This window comes from Bemisia tabaci, chromosome 1 (assembly GCF_918797505.1).
Source record: "Bemisia tabaci chromosome 1, PGI_BMITA_v3".
Classification (NCBI taxonomy): Eukaryota; Metazoa; Arthropoda; class Insecta; order Hemiptera; family Aleyrodidae; genus Bemisia; species Bemisia tabaci.
The window spans coordinates 19,474,360-19,501,367 of NC_092793.1; the positions used below are offsets into that span (position 1 = coordinate 19,474,360).

General features: G+C 38.9%; 1 protein-coding gene across 2 annotated transcripts in view; it reads right to left on the reverse strand.

Moving 5' to 3' along the window:
- Positions 1 to 296: 296 nt before the first annotated feature.
- Sema2a (Semaphorin 2a) overlaps positions 297 to 27,008 on the reverse strand; it is a 769,825-nt gene continuing 743,113 nt past the window's right edge. For both annotated transcript variants that reach the window (XM_072297641.1, XM_019046942.2), the window contains 6 exons: positions 10,665 to 10,895; positions 9,065 to 9,603; positions 7,766 to 7,917; positions 7,084 to 7,275; positions 5,939 to 6,182; positions 297 to 5,203 (listed from right to left, as the gene is read on the reverse strand). In XM_072297641.1, coding sequence (XP_072153742.1) covers positions 5,120 to 5,203; positions 5,939 to 6,182; positions 7,084 to 7,275; positions 7,766 to 7,917; positions 9,065 to 9,603; positions 10,665 to 10,895 — 1,442 coding nt within the window. In that variant the 3' untranslated portion in view covers positions 297 to 5,119. The remainder of the gene's footprint in view (positions 5,204 to 5,938; positions 6,183 to 7,083; positions 7,276 to 7,765; positions 7,918 to 9,064; positions 9,604 to 10,664; positions 10,896 to 27,008) is intronic.

The window sequence follows — 27,008 nt, forward strand, 5'->3', positions numbered from 1 at the left end:
AACTGGAAAAGCAGTTCTAAGGCTGATAGGAGTTGACGGATTGCTTTATTTTGTCAGCCATTGTCTTTATTGTCCATGTGTCGGGTGAAATGGACCAAAGTTGAAGGAGCTTATTGAGTAGCCAATATTTCCTTGTATTGACACTGAAATTGGGTGAAACTGTTGTAACTGTATTGTATGAAATTGTCCATCCAACATGGGGCTCAATTTTAATTTAAAAAAAAATGTAAAATCAATCTCCATATCTGCGCCATTTCATTTAACAAGTGAGGAAATATTAAATTATGACCACACAGTGAATTAGTGAGAATTTACTTTATTTAGCATTTTATTAATGAACTAAAGGTACTATTTTAATTTACAAATTCAGTCATCAAAACAATAATACAATCTCAAGTATAAGTAAAGCTTTGACAAATAAGTTGTCAAATATGCAAAAAAAGAAAATAAATAAAAAAAAATAATAATGAAATAATGTGAGATTGTTCTCCAAAACAGAGCTTAGAAAAATGGCAAGTAATTATTTAATTCTAACATCAGGAGAAACAGATTTAAGTACTTGGAAATAATTTGGCATGACCTGAAAACTGCCAAATAATAAGAAAGTTTAGGAAAATTTAGAGCTATACCCGCACAGGAGGGGGACAATGGGAACATCTGGACAGACTTTGAAATTGCATCCAATGAAATTATTAAAATAGTCCTGTTGGATTAATGGGTCTTCTCTTGGATGAGGCATTCACTATAAGAAGGGCCATTATGCACTAGGGTCATAAAAATAGAGCATCAAGTGTGTTAAACCGAAGACTATCCATGTTACTCCTATTACAGTGATGTGTAAAACATTCTTAGGGTGGAGAATTCAATGTTTCCCTGGCAAAATGCAAACTGGCTGATTGATACAGGAATGATGCTGTATGCTTCATTTCTGTCCATTATCAAGGTTTGGATGGATACTTATTGCTTTTGTGAATAAGAGGATAAAATTTGTGCGGAGCAATACCTGAGCAATATTCAAAAGCCTCTAAATACATTTTTTAAATTTATTGGATGGAAGTTAGAAAAATTCAATTTTTTACCAAGTACTTTCCAATTGTGAGTTGTGACAAAAATAATCTTATACCGCACAATCTCATTTCCATAGTCTTCAAAAAATAGATCTAGAAAACTTCAATGCTCTGATTTAATGTACCTAACCGAAGCTCATCTTTTAATTTAAAAAAATTTAATTTAAATTTTGATGTGTGACTTCATGACACAGTTAAACTTGACAGAAGTTACACTGTTGACGCGAACCAAACGTTGTTAGTTAGTTCAAACATTTTTATGACCTCATTTAAATAGTGCTGATGCTTTTCTTCATAGACTCTTCTCCCAGCAAATGTATCTTAGAATTATTTTTGTACAGAAACTTTACAAAATTTAAAAGGTATTGATGGGTTTTTTTTTTTTTTTTTTTTCAACTGAAACCATCTAAGAAGTGATATATGAGTAAAATTCATCGCTTGAGTAAATATCAAGAGGAATACATAGATATTTGTTCTCATTGAAAAGTAGTAAGAAAGTTGAAATGATACATGCCAAAAAAAAAAAAATAATTCCTTATGCAGTAGTTCAGATTCTAAAGTCTGCTAAAAAACGGAAAAATTAACAATATTTTAGAGGGGAATTAGTAAAAATCAAAATTGGATATTATGGGGCACATTTCTTGGAGTTCATGAAACAACATGCAATATAAGAAATCAATTAAACACTTCAAGGAATAAGAACAGATCCGATTCAGAGTCCCATAAACCAGAAGGGTTAGGAGAGAGGAACGAAAATTATTGCTTTGATGAGATAAGAGGAGGAAAATGTTTTAACAATGATCACTCATCATACATTAGATACTAAATAAATTTTTGAGTAAACTGAAACTTAAAATTAAGGAATACACAAAAGGAATTAAAATTAAAATAGATTGAACCAGAGTAATAAACACAGGAGGGCTCAGTTACTTCACAATTATCTGGATTGACATGAGCGCAAAAAGTTGATGAACTGCCATGTTTTCTTCAATTAAAAAATAAGGGGGAAAGCCAGAAGGAAAGAGAGAGGAAGAAAAAAGGAAAAGGTAACGGAAAATAGATATGACAAGATTATGAAGTGGTTGGATATAAAAAATAAATTCATGTATTTTGAGATCTATTGTTTTCAATATGGCAAACCGTTGCATTGGAGGACTGAGAGGCCTACTTGGAAAAAAGAAATAAAGAGTGGTTTCAGACCCAAGTTAGATAAAGGATGATACTTGCGTTAATAAAGGAGTATTTGAAATGTTGATGGGGCAGGCGAAACAAATTCAGTGTGCCACACTTTTTCATGCAAATAAAGACACTTAAGAGACCTCTACTTAGAGACTCATCATGACCTTGATAAATATATTAGGGAAAAACGTATTAACATTAGAAGCACCACCACCAGATATTTACATGTTTTTACTTCAGCGAAAGAGTACTTGCAGACGTACAGATAAATAACCGTGAAAAGTTTCCCCCAATGAATTCTCATGGCAAATAAATAGAAATCATGATAAAAGAAGAAAAAAAGGAATTACAAAAAAGGGGGAAATGAGAAAAAACACTATCCCCTACAAAAGTTTGTATCACAGATAATGGATCTCAATCGGAAAAATTCGACTGAAATTATGATCACTTAAAAACAAGCCAACTGATTGATATTAGTTATTCATCCTTCGATGATGCACTTGATTCCAAAACATTATTTTATACACTATGATTGATGACATGAGCTGCCAGGATACATCTCTACAATCTGATCAAAAATAATGACCTAATTACAAACATCAACAACTATGATATTCTGTAATTTCTATATACTTATTTACAAAATAATAAATGATTTTTTTTTTCTTACGGCAATGATATTAAAAAATAAAATGATCAAAAAACATTATAAACTAAAATAAATATGCATAAGAACTACAAATTTTACAACTTTTTCCTGCTTCAAAAATAAATAAAACTCCTGTCATAGGAGAGTTTTGGTGCAGGACAGGAAAAAAACACGTAAGAGTTTAAAAATCAAATACCTACTCAGGGATGGGTTAAAATGTAAGGCTGTAAATATGTGTCTAAATCACTGATTCGCTCATGGAAAAGTTATTTTGGATCATTTTGTCCTTTTCTTTACTGTTAAGCCTATCTGCCTGATGTAGCTCAAGTGAATCAGACAGTCGCCATTTTACGAGGGAGGCGTCTGTTTTTAGATCTAGATGCTGTAAACCAACCCCCACATAATTGCAATCAACATAAAAAAAAACCACCGATCGATCTGATGATGTGTAGTTTCCTGATATACTATTAGTATTCATGTAAAAGGGTGGCAGACATATAAATGTCATTATGAAGAAAATAACTCTTATGGATGAATTAAAGTCTTCTTTTATGAAGCTACAATGCCCAGTCCAAGTGAGTGTTAACAAATAAAAGATTTCAGTCAATGATTCACTCTCACATGACGGTAGGAAATGTGATGAGAGATTTGTTCACTCTCTTTTTAGCAACATTTAGTTAACTAAAATTTGGTGGATTGTGCTACTTTTCAATGCTGAAAATATAGGGCAAATAGGAATATTATTAAATTTTTAAAGTCTACAGTTCTAGGAAATTTTACCATCCTGTAAGAGATCATATCAGAGAACTTCTAGTGTCACAAAATTTTTGAGACTTTCATACCTATCAGAAAAGTGTGAAGTAAGAAAAAATGAATGAGAGGTATTCTAATGAAAAGGAGGAAAAGAGAGAAAATAGAGGGGGATCTATTCCTCATTTGGAGGCATGGCAAATCTAACACCGTTACGGGAGTATAATTATTTTCTTACAGATGGTAAATAATTCAAAAGATCAAACAGCTTTAAAATGAACATTTCAGTTCCTTTTAGGAGCACAGTTTTCAGGGTGACTTAGAGTTGTTAGATTTAAATATGACATATAAGGTAGTAAAATGAAAATTTTTATGAAGAAATCCTTTATCTGAATGTCATCTACCCACCTATGGGAATCGGAATTCATTAAATGCAGCTAAAAGAACTCACGCTTGTGCAAGCTACAGCCAAATGAGTTAAATTTTCTTCGATTAAAGAGTTCCCTGCCAAACACTTCATTATGATCGGTCTTTCCACAACATGCTATTATTATTGTGCAACATAACAGTGAGAACGCTACATGTAGGTCTGCTTTTGAACTAATTGTAAAGTATACCAAGTGTACTAATGCATGCAACCAAGAGATATTGCTAATATTTGACAAACTCCATACTTTACAACTGTCACATTTTGCTGTATTTCAGGTTATTTCTTGGCCTGGTGGGAATCTGGACACAAACAATTTTTGGCAAGGAACAAGTTTAAAACAACATTTATAGCCCCAACAAAGAAAATAGTTTTCTTAGGTATTGCGGCTTAATACTAAAAACCAAAATTTAATATTAAAAGCTAAAAAAAGTAAAATAACTTAAAGATAAACTAAGAAAAAGGCAAATGGGCTTCCAAAAAATAATCCGCAAACATATTTTGACCCTTTCAATCTCAGCAAAAGAAATACAGAATAAAGAGACTGACACAGAAGAATGCTTAAAAACTTTAAAATGCCCGGAATTTCCACACCATGATTTGCGTTTTACATAACAACTGATGTAACAGGTAAAAGATACAATCAAAAAAATTCAGAGAGACTGAGAGAGAAAGAGGATGAATTTGCAAAGGTGACTATAACAGTTTTGTTCAAATCGTTAAACATTTACTTCAATTATACCATAAACTTAGCAGAACAATTTACAATATGCAGATGAATAAATGCGATTCCAGGCTAATGATGTGGTGAGGGTTACAACAAAAATTCAGCTCAAGAAACTACAATTTGTAAACAAAATAAAATTATGATTACTTCAGTGTATAAAAAAAATAGTTCGATGAGGGAATAAACGGAGAAGAAAACCTATGCACATTTATACAGGCAAGTTCCGTTTTCAAAACTATGATTTAATACTTAATCTGTACAAAGGCAATGATGTAGGTAGATAATTGATTTAATCAGACATCTGTGGTTGATTTAATTTTTCAATCTATCGAGTTCCGAAAAATATCATTTGGGTGGCTGTTCTGATTTAAAAGCGATGTGTCATTCTGTCTACTGCTACATTGCTGAAAAAAAGAAGAGAAAATATTTATTAGACAGGCTTGCTCCAACAAGGCAAACATTCCTGCTTGAAAATATCAATTACATATTGTTAAAAAATTTCCCGACTTTTTCCAGACTGCTTCTTACAAAAAAGCTTGGTAACAAAATTCTATTCAACACATTCATCTGAATTAAGTTGTAATAAGATGCAGTTTTTACTAAAATATTACATTTTCTTTCCATCAGAATAATTTTCCATTTCATATAATAAGTAATCTAATTTTGCCAGTCTTGAAAATTTCCTCCCAATTTCCTGTTCAAAATTCTTAGATTATGACAAAGGTTATGGGCAAAGCTAGTCAGAAAAGTTTAATTTGAAAAAGAAGAAAGAACTTTGATACTTGAAAGTCTCCTAATTTCAAAAAATATATGGCTAGAAGTTTTGCCGAAAAATTGGCCTTAAAAACATGCACACTACTTATACACTTAAGGACCGAAAAATTTCACATGTTTGGCCACAGGCCTCTTCGTGGGAATTGAATGACATGTGCCACAAAAATTATTCTATTCGCTGAAGATATCTGGCTGAATTCGGTCTCTTTTCCAGATTTTTTTTTTCCTCGGAGTTCGGCACTTTCAAACCAAACAATTCATTTGTAACCAGTTTTTTACACCAGAGACATTTTCTTTGATCTCCTCGAGTGTCTGTGATTAAATTATTTATTCCAACAGAAGAGAAATATTAAAAGAAAACTTACTGCTTGTTTCTTTTCCCATGTTTTCATGGCATGTTTGTATTTCTGGAACTCATGGCACCAGTCCGAATAAACTTTATGATAGTCGGCATTCTTCCCCGGAGGAGCACATCTATGAGCATCAACAGTAAGATTGAATGTACACAGCAGAGCACCTCCCAGCTGACAGTCATAGCGTCCAGCATCACTCTCAGCGACAGCCACAACGACGAGACCACTCTCGCTTGTGCTAATGTATTTGTCACCTCTGAAAAATGAATCAATAAATAATCATTTTCAATACATTTGAATCATGTGGTTCAAAAACATGCAATCTCCTTTTTTCTAAAACACTTATCTCAACCTATTTTTACTAAGCCTGCCTAAATTAATCACCTTCCCTACAGAGAAATGATTTTAGGCGCTGAGTATTGTTTTTCTTAAAATGTAGGAGCTAATACCAGACATGGGCAACAGGCATTTAATCTCATCGTTTAAAAAAAAAAAAAAAAAACCACTTTCTGGAAAACTGAAATGGCCCATTTTCAAATTATATGATTCGTTTGTGGTTTGCCCAAAACTTTGAAAAAGACTGAGAGTTAAAATTGAGATTCTTTCAACAATGCACTAATGTTTGTAGCAAAAACATTTGGGTGCAAAAAATATGATAAAGACAAAAAATATGAAAAATTGATTTATATTAATTCTTCTAATTTTCAATGTGATGATTGCTAGACTCTTTGAAATTTATGATCCATATACCTCTTTTCTCAATTGCAGTTTTAATGGATTTTCAGTTTACATTGCCTTATTCCTGAGTGTTACAGAATTTGTATGTTTAAATTCTTTTTTTACTTTTATATTTTTCTGTTTAGAGTGGCTTTCTACATCGAAGCTCATGAAATAAGTATGGATTCAAAATAATAAAAATTAAAGATTGAGCTCATGCTCACAATTTATTCTGAATCTTTTGACTGAATAGAATCTGTCTTTTTTTTAAAAGTGCCATAAAATGGATGAGATTCCTCTCCTTAAGCGAGATCATTTTGTGCCATTAATTCAGACGCCATTTTGCCATAGTTCATCAAAATTAACTTTTTAGAAAAAGAGCTGATTGCTGAAACTTATGTCAGTATGAAAAGATATCAAAAATTGGTATAACTACTCACCGGTACTGAATTTGATATCGCCCCTTTTCTTTGCTATAATGATACCATGATATGGGATGAAGACTAAGAACTTGGGGCATTTTCAAGAAGCAACTTAGATGAACGCTCTGACCCCAAGTTACCACTAGCTTCTTTCTACCAACTGAACTATCACAGATACTATGAGACTGGTTGCCGACATCTTGCAACAACCTTGAAACACAGAACAAACAGCCAATTAAGAGAATGTTTACCTGGACAAAATATGGAACCATCAAGGAAAAATGGGACCTAAGTGAGCAAATACAAATCTTGATTTTTTAGGAAACTTTTTACTTTCCTCAAGAGAAATTTTTTTTATCAAGATGCGTTCAAAATCCAAAAATTTAAAATAAAAAAATTCAAAGAGGAATCCGGTCTAAGTAGTGACCAAAAGAATAGCTCACTGGTAGTGGAGTTCGTTTTCGTGCAAATCGAGGGTGTAACGTTGCATAGATTTTTCAACTGCATACTTCTTAATTGTCTAAACTTCAATTTAATTTGAAATTATTAGCAGTGTTTTCTGGTAAAATATCGCAAAAATGCTCTACAAAGAAGTCACTATCTCAATTTTCAGTATTTTAACATGGATGTCCCCGCATTAATGAAATATTAGAATATTTGATGTAACAGCTTGCAATTGCACCTGTGATATTAAACTTACCCTGGTTCATACGCTTTACACGTATTAGAATCTTTGTCCCAACCACAATAAGGATCATGAACACAGCGAAGGCAGTTATCATATCGTCTGTTGCACATAACAAGCTCAATTTGTCGGATACGGTCATCAGAGGCAACATACAAAGATTTGTGCTGAAAGAGAGAAAGAAAGCAAAAAATTAGCGGAGGGAGACTTTACGCAGTGATGTTTTTAGTTGAGGCAAACAGGCCTCTTGCAGACTTTTTCTGCACAACCGATTTTCAAATGCTTAGTTTCTGCGTTTAGCACTAACGAAAGTACCCTAAACGAAATAACGAAATGCCCTTTGATATTTATCGTCGATATTTTGATTCTTTAGGTCATTCTTTCACCTGGGAATCATTTAGTGACGTGCACTCATTTACACTGGTCGCTTGACTTAAAACAAGAATAAAACCTAGGTAAAAGAATCAACGATAGCACACCCGTGGTAGATGGCATCATACACTGTGTTTTTCTGAAGGGCAATATTTTACATTGGACATGGAAACTTGACGTTCAGACTGATCTTCCTATTTTTGGCTAGTTTAAAATTTGGAATCATCAAAACACAATTATTTTCTACTTTCTACCTAGTCTTCGGTTGAATTTTTTTTTCTTTTTAAAATTAGATTTATTCTTTGGGTTAAAGGTGATAAAATTGTAAAGGGTACTTGTAGACTTTACCTTACCGTAGACTTTTTCACAAGGCCTTGCTTAAGAGGGTGCACTGAAAAAAAGTTACCGGCTATATAGACATACCGTCCGTTCCGGGCTCAGAGGCCGAAAATACCGAGTGCTGAAACCGTACTTTTGACTGCTCCGGGATCTACACCCGGAACTGCTGGTCGCTGAGCCCGTAACGCGGACGGTATGTCTACATAACCCGTAAATACGGCTTCCACGGCCGGAGTTTTTTTTTTTTTCAGTGTACCTGTTCTCTGTTCTCAGTTTTGTTCGTTTTTCTGTAAACCAGCCCGTTCTCAACCTGCGAACTTGGAGGACATCGAGGGCCGGGTATCTACTAGAACAGACTGGCCAAAAACCAGTACTTATGCTGTACTCTTTCAATACATCCCCAAGAATTTCAGTACCTCCTGAACAGAAAAATTCAGTACTTGAATTTTCAGTGCCTCCATTTAACGAAATTCGAAAAATTTCAAAAATTAGAATTTCTCGCTCAAATTGCGGTTTTCAGTTTTTCCGGACCGCCCTTAGAAAATCAGCACTATTTCCGGACTTTCCGGAATCCGGACTTGTAGACACCTCGGAGGGACTTACCGTGCGTGAGATTTCCATCCTGCGGATGGGCTCATCGGGGGTGACGTCGAAGATATCGAGGAGGGAGGAGAAGGGCTCGCCGTCATCGTTGTACCACTGGACGACCTTGTAGACCTGGCCGGTGTTGGTGCCGGCGTAGTAGACGGTGTAGTCGAGGACGTGGCCGAAGACGTCGTAGGAGAGGGTGTCGACGACGAGGTGGGTGAAGAGGACGTCGCGCTTGTAGAAGACGGGTCGGTGGTCGCGGTGCCCGACGGCCTCGTCCATGAGGGGGTGCGAGCGGATGAAGTTGAGCACCGTGTCGGGGAGGGTGGCCGTGTCGTTGACGCACTCGCCGGGCCGGGGCTCGGGGACCCGGTTCGACAAGACGGGGAGCCACGCCGAGCTGGACGTCGCCTGCTCCTTGAACTTCCCGGCGAAGGCCCGGTCGATGTCCTCCAGGGTGAACGCGCAGATCGCCGAGCCCATGAGCCCGGTCGTCGAGGTCGTGAACACGCCGTAGAACAGCTTGTCCTCGCCCGGCACCTTGTAGATCGACTCTGAAACACCAATCCGACAACTCAGAGAGGCCCAAATCAATTGAGTTTTCTCAACTACCCCAGTGTGCTTGACACTCTCTACTGTATTTACAACTCACTGGAAAAAAACACATGGGATCTGGAGTCCAGACTCTTAAAAACATCGACAAGAAAAATTACTCTTGATTCAATCAGAATCTAGCTTAAATCAAGAACCAAGCCTCTTAATTTAAGCGGATTTCGTTTTGATTCAAGCAAAAATCCGATTGAATCAAGAGTACTTTTTCTTGTCAATGTTTTCAAGAGTCTGGACTCTAGATCCAATGTGTTTTTTTTCCAATGCTGGACGTATTTATGCTGAAAAGAGCTATGTGGAGGTGGAAAGATGGGGTGTGCTCATGGAAGCTGGATAAGAAACGATGTAAAAGTGGATAGGTATAGTTCCTTTTGAGAAAATTGAAAAGCGGATTTGACATTAAATCAAAAGGGACTGAGCGCCAAGTCGTGAGCCGTGGACATGTGACAAGAGCCTTGTGGACAGGGCTCATGAGTTAAAACGAGCGAGCACGACAACGGAGACGGCTTCGTTGCCGCTGACGTCACTGGCGATTTCAAATCCCCATTCATTCTTATGGCCCGAGCACTAACGAGCACACCCTATCTTTCCACGTGCAAGTAGTTCCATTTAGCATAAATACGTCTAACTATTCTCTTGCATTTATTTCTTTCTCTGATTAGAAACGTAGCTGAACGTTACTTCTTTTCATGTCTTTCATGCGCAGGTAAAAGTTTTATTTCATGATAGACACCCTATAAAACAGTCCTATGGGAATATTGCACGGGATACCATACTGTCGTGCTGAAAACAGAAGGGATTCAATTTTTTCAATTTTGATGCAGGACAAAAATTAATGTTGCATTTTAAGGCTATTGCTGTGTTCGAGTGCGGGTTGCATACTCAGCCCCTAAAAAAGGCATGTCTTCTTTTCGAACTATTTCACAGCCGAATGAAATGTCGTAAAGTTCGGTCTAAAAATATTTAATCAGAACACGGGTTGGTGTTTTAAGTGTGTGGGACTCACGGATTTCATTAAAGTAGAAGGGAAATTCTCCGGGGATGGAGCAGTTGAGCCTGGCCTTGAGATAGGTGGCCCAGTTCTGGCTGAGGATGTGTTTGCCCCCGGTGTCTCTTTTGCAGACTCGGGCCACTCGCGAGAAGACGCTTTTGCCGCAGTTGATGTACTCGACGGCCGTCTCTCGGAAGAAGAACAGGACGTGCTGCCCCACGTCGTACGATCCAACGAAGTCCGGTTCTGCAACAAACAAAGTCAACCACTTAGTACAAAAAATCAGACAAAACACACACAGACAGAAAACAGAACGAAAGCCATTCAGAAAGGAAAACAAAAACTAATCGAAAATACAACAAGGGAGGAACAGGAAAAAACATGCGGAATCAGCCCCAAAACATTGATAAATAAAATAACCAAAAATAAAGAAATAAATAAAAATACTCTAACTTTCTATTTTATTATGAGAATAAAAATTAATTAATTCTTTAGTTTAAAAAGATGATAGAAAAATATAGAGAATTATATTCAAGAATGTCTTTTGTTCTCAAAAAAACAAGTTGATACAAATAATGCTACAGACAATCAAACTTTTGCATCTATTCTTTGCAAATCACAGGAGGAAACTGAAATTACTCTTAAACATGAATGAAATTCAACCTTTTCACGTGCACACTGAAGAACCACATATTTGAAGAAAAACTAAGGCTCAATTTTATGAAATTTCAAGGAAAAATCCTTTGAAACGGGGAAACTGATTGAGACTACTCCATTTTGTTTCGGCTTCACTCATTGATACGAAGGGAGGAATTTAGAAGTTTATTATTTCGTCTGGCAGCCAGGGTTCACCACGGAGGCAGGAGAAAGGGGAAGGGGGGAGGGCTATCCCACACCGATTCCATTTCAATTAATCCGCGGGTGAAAGAAAAAGGAAGACAAATTGCGATAAATGGAAAACGGGTGCACCGACGAAGGGGGGGGGGGCGAAGTTCGTTAAGCGAGGGCAGTGCGCCCTTTCGCCCTTTCTGTGCGCGCTCCCCAAATTAATTCCGTATAAGCGAAAGAAAAGAATTTCCCCTTTTTCGAGAAAAAAAAACCCCAACTGTTACGCTGACCAGAGCGGAGTATCCGCTCAAATTGGACGAAGCTGGCGGAAATGCTCGCAGAGTGCGATTGCCAAATTAAGCGATGGTAAATTGAATTACGACGGCCTTGGTAGCAGATTTTGAAACCTACACACGTGAATTGACAGCAATTGTAGAAAGGAGTTGCGGTTCCAAGTCTTTCGAGTTGGAAATTGATACAAAAGTATTCTTAAGTTTTCGGAAAGAAAAGCTACACTGGAAAAAAAAACGCATTGGATCTAGAGTCCAGACTCTTGAAAACATTGACAAGAGAAAATACTCTTGATTCAATCAGATTTAAGCTTAAATCAAAAGGAAATCCGCTCATATTAAGAGGCATGGTTCTTGATTTAAGCTTAAATCTGATCGAATCAAGAGTATTTTTTCTTGTCGATGTTTTTAAGAGTCTGGACTCTAGATCCAATGTGTTTTTTTTTCCAGTATATCTCCTAAATAGATACGCCATTAAGTAGAAAGGAAAGGGCAAAACATGCATAAAGATGTGTAGAATATGAACTTTTGATGACTCAAGAGAGAAATTTTGAAGTTTTATTCTACTGGTCTGAGACGGAAAATGAGAACACGCTACGGACGACATCCTCGCAAAAACATAGATCAGTCCGTGAGCACGCTCCACATCAATTTTTGGACGTGTGTTGATAGCGGCGCAGAGATACAACTATTCGTGCATGACGGATGTCCGTGTTGCGTCTGAATAATTGAAGGCGCGATGGCGAGAGGTGTGAACTCTCAGTACTCCGCTTTATGTTGCCAGTGAGGTGTACGCTCAGATTCAGGAGAGAAGTCACACGATGAGTTCCGATTATGTTTTTTCTATCTTCTGAGAAAATCACCAACCCCTTGTTGATAAAATTTGCGACAGAAGGAAATAGGACAAAATTAATGTTCAAGTAACGTAATAGCGCGGACGCGTTCAATGTATTCAGCGAAAAAAAGAGACGTGAGAAGCGAATTCTGCAGAGAACTTTAAAAAAGGGTAAGTTAAATCGTTTGATCAGGTCAGTAAATTACCTCCTCGATGAAAAAGCTAGAAGGCTATAATCCTTTCAACAGCGTTGATGGAACCTTTCGTGCTCAAAACCACGTGAAAAAGGTAGGTCTATCAGCTCCTGAGTTTCAATTACGGTGTAAATACTATTTAGAAAATATGAATAGACGATAAATGATAGCGGGTGATTATTCATTTGGGTTTTTTCTCTCCTTTTTTTTCTTTTCTTTTTTTTAATGGAGGTAAACATTGATTAAATCCTTTGCACACACCTAACAGGAGCCAAGCCTCAATTCACAGCGAGGCATAATTGCATAACTTCATAGCAGGTTACTTGATATTTTATAGATCGAAGTTTCACTTGAGACTTGGGAGGGTTGACTAAAAATAAATTAAATACTGCCATCTTCGTCTATAGATGGCTCTTACAAATCTGAATCGATACCAGCCGCGGTACCATCTTTAAAACTCAGGGTTGATTCTACCACCTTTTCTCAACCTGACCTCTCATCAAAACCAAACTTTAGATGTTCCTGTCCGAGGTCTTGCGGATTTTTCATTTTCGAAATGGCATGTATATGTACTTGCAATAGAATATTTTGGAGCTACAAAAATTTAGCCTCCCCGTAAAATTTGACGGACATTCGGATTACCTGTCAAATGATAACCGGAGGTCCACAGAGGAAAACAAGTTGGGGCCTCACTGTCAGAATACATGATGATGATTCCTAGCTCGAGGCTCCGGTCGGTTTACGTTTGTAACATCTTTTCATTGGCTTGGGGTGCGGTTTCACAAGTTACGCGCGACGCAAAGTTGACCGCGCGGTAGATTTGATATGATTTTAAACCTATTATTGAAGGGCTGATTATTGAAATCAATAGACAAAGAAGTAAAGGAAAATGGAGCGATCATATTGGTTGAATTGGGTGGTTGTTAAAGGGCGAAAATGATATGCTAACCATAGAGTCTCTCGTGGGTTATCGTTAGTCTATTACTAACCTCCTTTGGTCCATTGCAACCACCTGCTTTCACCGATAGGAGATCTTCATTTTCTCTTTGTTTTCTTAGTCCATCGCTTTGTCTATCAATTTCATCAATGATCAGCCCGCTGTTCGTTGCCACATACGTGACGGGGATTGCCATTTCAGGGGTAACAGTCCGGTTTAACTTGATGTACATAACGGGTGAACAAACATCCAAAAATCGAAACACACTTGCCAATAATTACGGATTTCATCTTCTTCTGGCAAAAAAACGGACCCATTGTGCCTGGAGGCATATTTCGGTTGTTCATTCATCTCCATCAATCTATTTGCAACCTCTAGAAACTGAGAGTATCAGAGCTTAAAATATGACGGCTGATTAGTCAAATCAAGCGGTTAATTTTTGCGTTAGCAGACTTTTAGTTCGATTCGACAGACGAGATTTTTAAAGAGTGGACAGCTTACATGAAGCACCTAGTTTTAAACCCGGAAATCTCCATTGCCGTCTCAATGATCGCCATCATTCTGGACAGCATTTCTACAGCAAAAAGACGGGAAAAATGGACGAAAAAGTTACATTTTGATGGGTTTCGGCTGTAAATGTTCTTATTGGGCCCCCAAGCATTTAACTGTGTTCAGTTTCAAAAAGTTTGATCGCACAGTGGTCCAAAGTGGGGAGAAATCGTCGACAAATCAGGATTCTTTGTCAAATTTTTAAAAATGGAAATAAAATTGTCGGTCTGCTGCAGTTTTCATGGCTAACAATGTTCTTATCGGTCCTCAATGCATGAAATTGTGTTCAGCTTCACAAATTTACATCGCACAGTGGTCAAAAATGAGGGAATTAGTGGACAAATTAAGATCCTCTGTGAAACTTTTTAAAAATGAAGTGAAACTGTTGGTCCCCTGTAGAGTTTAGATCCCGGAAAAATTCATGTATTTAATTTTCTTAATTATTACTGCATGTCAGACCGTATTGTCTATAGAACGTTGTTATAGAATAGACTTTGTAGCATTATCTCAATAAAATATGCAAACTTTCAGAAATTTAAAAAAAGAAGGAAAAATGGAGAGAAAAAATTAAAAAATGATTTAAACAGTCCAAAAAATAATTTAAAGAATTTTTCCGGGATCTAAACTCTACTGGGGACCAACAGTTTCACTTCATTTTTAAAAGTTTCACAGAGGATCTTAATTTGTCCACTAATTCCCTCATTTTTGACCACTGTGCGATGTAAATTTGTGAAGCTGAACACAATTTCATGCATTGAGGACCGATAAGAACATTGTTAGCCATGAAAACTGCAGCAGACCGACAATTTTATTTCCATTTTTAAAAATTTGACAAAGAATCCTGATTTGTCGACGATTTCTCCCCACTTTGGACCACTGTGCGATCAAACTTTTTGAAACTGAACACAGTTAAATGCTTGGGGGCCCAATAAGAACATTTACAGCCGAAACCCATCAAAATGTAACTTTTTCGTCCATTTTTCCCGTCTTTTTGCTGTAGAAATGCTGGAGCTTATCGGATTAGTACTCATACGAATCAAAAATCTACCACAAAAGACCCGTTCCGTCAGATTACTCAATTGACTTTTGAGGCTATGTCGATGTTTTGAACCAATCTATACATCGATAAAACCCCACTAGTTCAATGTATCTATAAATTCATTTGAAAATCACGGCACCTGGACGCGCGGCCGACTGAACTTGACGTCGCGTGCTGTGTGTGTAGCCGTGGCTTAAAAAGCGACGTACTCGAGAAGGGTCTCGGGTGCCGCCGCGCTACAGAGAAACCAAGATGAGTGCGCCACGAAGAAAAAGAAGAAGGGAAAAAAACGCGGGGAAAGAGATGGGACAGGACCGCGGGCGAGAGTTCACATAACCTGTCTACATTCACGGGCTCGTCCTCGGAAAATTACGCAGATGACTTTCCTTTCATTGCTGGCTCCTTGAATATTTATCAGCCTCTTTTGTTCTTATTTGGGACTCGTCCACATGAAAAACGCCGACCCCCGCCCCCCTCCCTCTTTGAGCCCTTTATCCCTTCCTACCGACGGCGAGCGTCTTCCTCCATTTCCAAATACTTGACGGCATCGTTTCTTTCCAGGCGTTTTAATCACGAGCTCCCCGAAATACGCAAACTCCCCGTGGTCCGTGCTTCCGATTTAACCTGACTGGCCGCTTCACGGCCCAAGCCCTCAAAGCGCTTCGCGTCTCAGGCATTATGCGTTACGCTTGCACGGAGAAAAAAACTTCGTGCATGGGACCCGAAGTTGAGATCATATGGATCTCTGAAGTTTTCTGATCACGCATCCGAAAACTTGAGGTCCAGCTGCCGAAGTTCGGGTCAGGCATCGAGGCACTTCGGTATGTACCGGAGTACTTCAGATGTGTGATCCGAACCTTCGGTATATATCGAAGTACTTCAGATGTCTGACCCGAACTTCGACAGCTGGACCTCAGTTTGATCGCGATCGAAACTTCAGAGATCCATATGAACCCAACTTCGGGCAACACTGTTTTTGCTCCATTTAAATCCATTAAAAATATCGATTATAGGTGAGGCCAGTTGCCTCAACAAGAATCGATTGTTTTACAAATACTTGAATAGAGAAAAAACAGTGTTGCCAACTTTCAAGACTCGCAACTGCCACAGTCGGAAAAGCATAACTACATCACACCGCTGAATAATTTTAAATTCATATACACATGACTTTGAACGATTAAGACGGGCGAAAAATGTATAAAGTCTGTGTATTTACAATTGATGTTTCCAAAAACGCCATTTTGAACGAATTAATAGTCCACCCTTCCTGTATGTCTCGATTTTGATATGCATCCACGAAGTCGGGTCCTCGCCGAAACCCACTTGCAACTGGCAACAGCCGCCCGCTCCCGCCGAATTTAAGTCAAGATTAATTTTCTGGATTTATCCATCGACGCGCGCTAAAATATCCCGACCACCCCCAAATAATAGAATCCCTCTCCCCGCGCTTCTAATGCGGATTACTATTTGATTTTCTGCCGAGTTTCGGGCTTGTGTATGGGTTTCATGCTTTCCGCGAATGAGGAAGTTATCTCACGACGAGGGCGATTGAGGCAAGGGGGGGGGGGGCGGATTCTGTTAGTTAAATGAACTTGTTCTCCCGGCGCAGCGGCGAAAGACAGCGCATCCCCGAAAACTTTGGAATCGATCCGTAAAGCCACGGTTCCACAGGCAGCGGGCGACGCCAAGTAGCCCGCGCAAAATTAAACCTATGCCACCGAGTGACATGATTTTAAATATGCCTGGTTCCAGCGGTAGGGAGATTCTCGTCGCTAACGTCTGTGGTAGTGGACAGCTTCAAAATCATCACAATCGGTGGCTCGCAGCACCGCCGCACAGTGGATCGACTCGATAAGAGAGGTAGGACAACATTTGGAAACTTTAAACGCTTCTCCGTGTACATAAAATATTCAGGTTTTAAAAATGATTCTATTGGTTTCCTCGTAAAATTTTCTTCTGGGACCACCCCTTCAAATTTAAAATGTGACGAAATTAACAGCTAAATTTGCAGTTTTAGTTAAAAATTTCAAGTCCGACCCCTCTAATTGACTCGATCCAATGTGCGCCAATGCGCCCAATATCGCGTCGCCCGCCTCCCGTGGAACCGTGGCTTCGAATGAACGGGTAAAAACTTCGCGTCGAAGCTTTGCAAATGCCGCTGCTCGTGCACAATAACGCTTGCGAAACAACTTCCTAATGTGCGTATCTTGGTCTTGCACGTTCGTTTTTAATTAAAACCCACTCTTCCTCGGGGATTTTTCCACGGCTCCCTCACTTGACTGCACCGTCCGCCAGCGCGCCGAATCAGACGTTCGGCCGGGAAAAATTTCGTCGACAAGTGCCCGACGAAAGTATGATTGAAGCACTAAGGGTGCAGAAAGGGCACTCCTTACACTGAAAAAAAATTCTCGGCGTTTTTACCAAGGTCCGTTGGTACCTTTACTATCTCACTTGTTTTACCAATTATTGGTAATTTTACCAAGACAGACTGGTAAGCTTACCTAAAAACCGGTATTTTTACTGTTTTCCTCAGGTAAGAATACCACTTTTATTGGTAATCAATGCCCGGTAACTTTGCCATTTTATCTCGGTAATTCTACCACAGTCGATAAAAAATATTGGCGTTTTTACCGGGGTCCAGTAAAATTACCGAGAAAGTCAAAATGGTAATTTTGCCAAGGAAAAACTGGGATCAAATAGAACCCTGAATTCTTGGTAATTTTACCCTTTTCTTAGTAGATACACCGAGATTTTTTTTTCAGTGTAGCAGCGGTGTTTTGGAGTCTCCGCTCACATTTTCTTTTTTACGGAGGAAAGTAAATTATATAACCTGACACGAAACGTACCGGCTCGGATAGTGACTGGCTTGGGGTACCGTTAAAGGGTTGAAATGCAAATTCAAAGGACCCACGCTCGCCGGAGCCGATCAAGCCTTAAACAAAAGATCGCCCCTTAGTCGCCACTTTTCGTGACGGTACACAAGCGGTAATTTTTCCAGAGTTTTTCCATTGAAATGTTAGAAACTCATGGCAAAAATTTCACCCATTTATTTCCACCTAAAAGAGGGGGATTCGCATGACGATCGAAATATACGGAGCGAAAATTCGCAGGCACACAAATCAAAGCTCAACGAAAAGATCGAGGACCGTTGTCGGTGGCAATACCTGTCATTCAAGAGGTATGCAACCCGCAATACGTTCAGCTGACAATTAACGGTACGAAGAAAAGACGACGACATCGCACGCGGGGTCGACTAGCAAGTGCTCCTTTGCCAACCTGACCTCGCAATATGACCGCGGTGGCGGAACTTCGGGAGCTTTTCGTGGGAAAGTTGGCAGCGCGTCACGCCGCTCAGGTGGAAAAATAGGTGCCGCTCAGTTACGCGTCTGTCTTTGACAAATCACCCATTCATCATGCTAGAACCCCTCCCCCTCCACCACCCCTCCGGCGGGGTGCCGAGCCGATGGGAGATACGCGGTGTGAAAATAAAGGATTTAATATGTTCGACAACGTTGCGGGGTGAGACTCCTTTAAAAGCACAATCTGTGCGCCCGATTTCTCACACGCAAAATTACAGGCGCCTGAAATACAGCCATCAGGCGGCGCTTGCTCGACGCTCCGCGATTCACACCGCAATCCCACCCTCTCCCTATGATACTCTTCCTGTCGATCAAATCACTTAATCTTCTTCGCATCAGCCAGGCCGTTGCCGCTTTCACACTTAAGTTGAACGATTTTGTAGCATTAAAATGCTGGTTACGCGTACCGCTGCGCATAGCCATAGGCAGTTCAAAAGACTATACCATCATGCTAGTGGCTATACCGCCACACTAAAGGCTATACCGCCACGCTAAAGGCTATACCGCCACGCTAAAGGCTATACCGTCACGCTAGTGGCTATACCGTCACGCTATACCAAGAGGTTCAAGGCAGCAGACGGTGGATGCATGAATAAGGATTTCGAGAACACCTCTTGTAACGGGGAACTGAGGGACCATATTCCAAGAGGAAAGTTGAACACATTTAAACGTTAGAAGTCTATCTATCTGCATTAGGATAGGAGTTTTAGTTAGTTAGGAGTTTTCAGTAGTTTCTTACGAAAACGGAGTTAAACTAACCCTTTCGGTCACTGCGAGAGTATCATGGACTTCTCAAAAACTCCCTGCCAAACCGAACCGTCATCTGATAACTTCCAACAAACTACACGGAGATAAAAATCATTCCCGTCGATAAAATGAAATTGCATGAATAACCGCTGATACACTGCTGTGTTGACATGACTTGAACTCCTGAACACTCTGTAAGCTCTGTTATGATCTCTCCATACCAGGAAGGGGTTATTTTTAATTAAGTCTAGTTGTGTCTCTCTTGACGGAGAATAGAAAATCTCTCGTGATGCATCCTTGAAATTGATCATTTAATGTTGCAAGATACAACTATTCGATCACTAATGTGGTTAACGTTGCCTATCTATTCAAATCAAGGCGCTTTTTGAGATCACATTGAACTGAAGGACTCGCAGACTAACGTGGATCAATTTGACTTCTACAATGCAACTGTGTTACTCATCTGTCTTCGCGGTGCATCTTCAATATTTTTTTTTTGTTCTTCATTTATTACAATTGTATCCAAAAATGACATCACAAGAGGATTTGTTCGCATCGAAAGCTATCATTGTTATTCAGTAAGTAAGTATGAAAAAAAGAGGGCTTCCATTTAAATGCTGTCTTGCGGGTAGAGTCATTGTGCAGGGGGGGCTAAAGGTGGGAGGGGGGGGGCACGCATAATGACGTATGACGCAAAAGCTCTCCTCCCTCCTAGTTTTATCGGCAAAAAAGTGGCGAAAAGCACAACACGAGACGAGCATCACCGCGAGCGCGGTCTGAAATTCGAGCGCTGGGCCGCACCGCGGACGACGCGCTTCAAGATCGGGAATTTTCCACTTTTTTCCACCGCTTGATTAATTGAAAAGCGGGAAAGTTTATCCGGTTCGCGGAAGGATTTATCGAGTTTAAAAGGAGCGGTGCTGCCGAATCTTTTTCGCGAAGGAAATTTCCAACAGTCAAATTCTTAATGTTTGACAAATGATATTATTTTGAACGTGTTTTCAAAGTATTTTTATTTATTGTTTCATTTGTCGATTTATTTATTATGTACCTTTTTTCTCTGACATCCTAAACTTCAATTTACTTTTACATTTTACTCTAAAAATGTATGCAAACTTTTCCTGATACCTCAAAATTGTACATTGAAACTTGCTATTAGTGCCTGATAATGCCAGTAGATGCTTTGGAGCCGAATAAAGCTAATGTACTACTACAATTTATTTCCTTATTTATTTACTTACGACGGTAAGTTAATAAATTTTATGTACTAATTCTACTTATTTTAGGATTTTTTTCGAATTGATGTGTCTATGTTGAGCTCTTCTCAAGTCCTTGCCGATAGATGCTTTTAGGGTGGAAGGGGAGGGGGGCGAGAGGGAGACAAAAAACTATGAAAAAGCTTCAAAATATTTGAAGTAAATCTGGAGATGAAATTTTTGAACGCTGCGCAAAAAAGTCTATTTCCTTCAAAGCAAAGATTTAGCAATTATCTCCTTGGTTTACTCATCGTGGTTAGCTTTATCATCATTAGAAGTAATTTTGTCCAAAGCACCTTTTTGGCAAAATCTTGTGGCGGAGAAAAGTAGGGCAACGAACAAAATCTTGCAAAATATCCTCGAATTGGCGTTAATTATGGCTCCAAGATAAACTGAACCAAACAGAGGTCGTAAAATTGCTGCTTCCGATCTGAATTTCGTGTTTCATTTTTTGCCGTTTAAGGTTCGCATTTGCCTCCGCGCGCAATGATCATTTTTCAGATAGATCTGACGTCACGGAGTCAGGTTCATATCCATACAGTGGTGACTGAACTAACCTCTAACTCCCATCAATATGGTTATCTGCAGTCGCGCCAGACGAGAACACGCCGCCTCCATGCCCTCCAGCCTACGCTCAATTTTTCATTTGCACTTCGCAAATTATTCACTCGCTGATTTTCAAAGACTCGCGTTTGGAGCATTCATAAGCCGCTGCCAACTTTTCCTCGCCCGACTCTTTTTTCCGAGTCGGACAAATGACTCAAAAGTCTTTTGATTTGCGGACTGATTGGTACATCGATGACCGAAAAGCGAAACCACGCATCTCCGTTTGTAACATTGCAGACTTCCTGTCATAATTTATTATTTCTTCGAAAAGTAATTAAAGTATTAATGAAAATTTACTTGATTTTCCCTCTCAGTTATCGGGATATTCCGCATAAATTTCAAGCTATAGAGTTAGTCCGGCTCTCTTCAAATAATAACATAAGAGTGGAAATTTTGAGACATCGCAATGGAGATATGTGGTTTTCCATTTTGGCCATCGACATACCATGGTCATGGCCATGGATCATTTGACTGATGGGTAAGATTGATCGAGTAAACGGAACCGCTGATTTATCTTTTATAAAAATTGGAAAATTTCCACGTATATACCGTGATGTGCGTGAGATTTTGATATGAAAAAAATATATTGCAATTCTTGATCACTGATCCTGTTTAGTGGTTCATTAAGTAGATCACTCACCCCACTCATCACTCTCATCGGTTCTGTCATACTACTTATCTCGCTTGAGATCGGAATATACCAAACAGAGAATTGTGAAGATACGTCGTTAAGGTAAAATGAACGTAACGACAAAAGGAAATAACGGAGCGTAACAATCAGCGATGGAATGGAGCGCGGCGAAACGTAACGGAAAATAACGGAATGCTACGGAACAGAACGAAGCGTAACGATACGTAACAGACTGGAAGACGTCCAGAGTGGTTGAGCATACGTGACGTACTGGAAAACACGGAACAGAGCGAAGCGGAGCGTGACGGTACGTGACAGAACTGGGCCGAGGGCTAAGATCCGTGACGGGATGGAAGAGAAGGAACGGAAAAGAGCCTGATAAAAAGAAATATCACAGAACGGTGCATTATGCGTTCATCGATGGCAACACCGAAGGTATTTTATGAGACTTAAATTCTGCACTCTCCTCTCGAAGCTAGATTTAAGGTGCACGCTTAGGAGAGGCTGAAATTTCGAGACTAATAAATTGTTTCCTCGTAAAAAGCAATGGGCTCTTAACAATAAGTAATAAAGCAGGTTCAGAACAATGAAAGTTCCATCTACGAAAGCCGAGTGCAGCGAGAAAATACGTTAAGTTCAGTGAAAACGTATTTCGCCGGAGACAGGTGTTTGTGAACCTATGCTCACAGCATTGAGTGATGCCCGGATTTGCGGAGTCAAGCTGAATCTTGTTAAAAAGACTTCGGGTGCCTTCGTTCGGCGATAGTCAGTCAAATCCGAAACTTTTCCGGCAAAGGGAAAGAGATACTCAAGTCTGCTCAGCGTTTACGAGATCTTACAACGAAAGAAACACCGTGTCCTCACGCTATTTGTGAACGGCTTTTATCTTCCACTCTTGCGTGTGGAGGTATATCCGACTCGAATTCGTGGAATTGTATCTACAATTTTGAATGCAACGCGCGTATTACATGAGCGCAGGCATCACTTCAGACGGCACGGCTTTCGGAGTGAGGTGGAAAATTCATTATTGTGAACATCCTTATGATGCCAAGTACTGAAGCCGAAATCAAGGAAGCACAAGATCGAGTAGCGAGTATTTCTACAAGTCGGAAGTTAGTATCTTCATCTATTGTGTCGATGGAGAGCGACAAACTTAATTAGAATTGCGGATATTTACAGAATATGGTCTATCCTTAGAATGAGACTAAAATATTAAGTTCTTCTGATAAAATATTTAATTTTGATAAAAGTTATGGTCCCCCTCCTTGAAATTTTAAAATGCTTTAGATCAAATTGCGAATAAAAGCTGAAAAATCAGATGAAAAGTATGGACGGATGTTCTGAGAATATTTCATGCTTTAAACAGACGAAATTTGGCAACGTAAGTACGAGCGCTGACGCGGTGTACTTCTTTAGAGCAGCAAAGTGATTAACAATATTATAAAGAATATCTTCAATGAAAATATCTTCATAAAAAGGAAAATTTTTACGACATTCCAGTAAATTTTAAAATTATTGCTTTGGAATTAGATTCTTGCAAAGGATTACAATGATTTGCCCTTCACGACCAAAAAAAAATAACGTAGAAACATTTTTGCACGTTTTGCATCATCTTATATAAAATGTTTTTCTTTTATATTTTTGGGTTTTGGAAAGATAAGTCATTGTAATTGTTTGCAAGGATCCATTTCCAAACAGATACTGTAAATGGAATGTGTTGGTTTTTTAGACACTACATTTAAAGCCTCGCTAAGTCTCCCTTCAGTACGGTGTAAAACATAGGTCCCTCTTTTAAAAAAGAGACTGTCTAGGGAGCGACTATATACGGACAGGGCCCCTGAGTTTGAAATGTAAAACGCTAACTGTTTCACAACGCACTCGAGAATCTAATGCTCTCAGTAATTTCCCTCACACTCTATAGCAGTCCTCCTTAAGGTTGGACAAATCTTTCGGCTTAAGACGTAATTTTTAGCCATTCCAACAAGGCATATAGGGCTTTTAAGTGGGGCATTATGAAAGCGTCACGTTCAGTCAAGCTCAACATTTTGATGCATATGCTGAGGAGGGCTCAAACGGATGACAAATTACCTATACGCTGAAAAGCGTTGCCGCCTCTACTCAAATTACTTCCGAAGAATTAACATTCTAGTATAGTTTTGTCGATGTGGATTCTCTTAAAAAGAGAAAGAAAAAGAAGAGAGCCTATTCGAGCTAGTCCGCGAGGGGTGTCAGAGCTGCCTGACGAGCGCCTGAATGAAACGGGGTGTAACGTTAAGGGAGTGAGGGGGGAAAAATCTGAAAAATGTCTGACGTCATTCATAGACGTTCCCTTCGAACGAGATACTTCAGTCAGTCAAAAAGAAATAGGTCCTTCAGTGTTGAAATGTAATGCATCACAAAAATTCACTCAAATTTGAAGCAAAATGGACTCCTCATATGGAGTTCGATTTATTTATTAATGTTAAGTTTGATTAAAACCCGTAAATTATTAACCTGAAATTAAATTTGTAAATTAAACCTTATTAATCTTGAAAATTAAAATTGAAAATCCTGTACACAATAGCATTGTTCAAAAGAAGCTAAAGATTAACAACTTGAGATGTACATGATTCAGGATACCCACTTTTGTAAGGGAGCGAATTACCCTGACTTTTAAAAAACAATCCGATTCTAAACTTCATACAATCACTAGATTTTTTCCAACCAAACATATCAAATCATTAGATGTTCGAGATTACAAAATTTCCCGAATTTTCAAGAAATTTGAACATAAAATTCCTAATTATTTCCCGACTTTCAATTTTTTGTGGGGGGTATGATTTTTCAAAATAAGCCTTTTCATGAAAAAATTTCAAGGCGAAGTCTCTTGAAATTGATAAGACGTGAAGTTTAGACTGGTAGAAAAAATTGAAAGGGTTCGCAGCAAGATACCTCAACTTTTCAAGGTTGGACAAAATTCTCTCGACTTCTCCAGGTTTCTGTAACCGTGCGGTTTAAGAGTTTTGAAAAGCGAGATAGTTTTGGAAATCCGACAGCGGGGCTGAGTAAGGATTTTGGCAGAGGAACTCGGGGTTTGGGGCGCGATGTCGCTGAATGAGCGAGAGCAATTGCCTAATTAGGTAGGCAACACGCGCCGCGCCAGTCTCGAAGATCATTTAAGCTGAATGCCTGATATTTATTTCATGGCACTTAGCTCCCTTCAAATCCCTACGAAACCTCTTTCACCTATTCAAGTGCTCGTAACTCTTGACTCCATTCATTTACTCCCGCGATATACAAATCATCCGCTCTCACGGTTCCTCTCTAAGATTGTAGCTCAAGTGCTCTAATTTTTTAATCATTCTTTCGACTTTTTTCGATCCAAGAACCGCCTCAATCCTCACGAGGTCAATACTACCGTGTTGAGATAGACCCTCAGCTATGGCACAATGCATTCTGAGCACAGTTGATACATTTTCTTAATATTTTTTTATTTAAATGAATGATTTTGGAAAAATTCAAGTTTCCGTCCCAGCATCAATTAACACGAAGTGCTCGCGTCAAAAAACATCTACCAAACTCTTAAAATAAAGTCAAAAGTACAGTTTACAATTACCCGAATCGTTGAAATTTGTTGCAAACTGAAAACAGAACTTTTAACTTTATTCAAAGATTTAAGAGGAAAATTTTTTAACTTTTTATACAATTTACCAAATTTGAATAACCAATATTGACCGTAAAAAGGTGGTTCGGTATTGGGTGGTTTTGAAGATCATTCGTCCAGAAACTCGCTGATAGCGCCAATCAAGCGAATTGCGCATCTTTTATGATGAGGTATCAAGTTATAAGTTGTGACTTGAAGAAACATTTGTTCTGTCACGCAACTTCCAAGAATACTGTGGAATAAATCCTGAAGGGGAGGAGGGATAGGAGAAAAACACAGATGAAACACCTCGAACGAGAAAATTGAATAATTTTAGATGGTTCCCGGGAATTTCTGGAGGGGACCTGACTTTTAGGAGAAAAAACACGTTTTCATGAATAGACAATAATATCGTTAGAGCATGAAGAAAAGTTACGTTTTCCTTCTACAAAATTCGTGTCAAACAGCTTCTTCCGTGAATTTTTCTAATTATACGTCATTTTCTTTTGATTTTTCTTGTGACTTCAGCTAGCATTAAGTCTAAATATAAGCACGCATAAGTATCTGAATAGAGATGAAAAATCGTACTAAGCTGAATCATATGGAACTCTGTGCAAAAAGCGACAGATTTACTAGGGAAATATAGAAAATATCCAATATAATTTGTTTTGTTTAGGTAAATTGGGCAAGGGCTCAAGTTCAAACGGCGTTTTTCGTCAACACAGCAGAACAGTAGTTCACGATAATCGATGTGATTTTGCGGTATGTTAGAGATCGTTTTAAACATGTAATCGCTCGATTCGTTCAGCACGGCGCTGTGAGATAACTATTTTAACTCTCAGACTATGCGGATTGCATACCCACTATTTTGTAGGCATTTCAAGTGTTGAGAGTTGAGCTCCAGATTCAGAAGAGTTGTCATGTGACTATGTTGCCGATGGACGATTCAAATAAATGGAACAATCAATGCCGTCTCGTCAAACAGCACAATTTACATACCGAAAAGAACTTGCGAGGAAAAACACTGCAAATTTTCCGGCAGTGGATAATTTACTTTTTATCCCAATGTGGAATGGACCATCACACAAGGTGCGCATTTAAGCATTATGATACATGTTTCCTTATCAAAATTGCTTGTAGAACATGCTTTGTTTAACGAAAATGATTGAAAGTGACTCCTAATCAAAATCTTAAAGTTTTCATATGCATAAATTCAAACCTCCTGATCAAGGGTGAACCAGAACCTACCTAAGTCAAATCGCACACTGAACGTCACCATACAAATTTCTGCGGTGTAAGATTGTGCCAACCTTAGTAGCGGAACTTGGGCTCAGCTATTGCACGTCGTTATAACTTTGAATAACAAAGGTCGAGGCGGGACAGTGCTCGATTTAAAGGTCTGACGGAATCGTTATAGTGCGGGATGCGATTCACGTAATTCAAATGTCACGTAAGCAGTGCTGTAA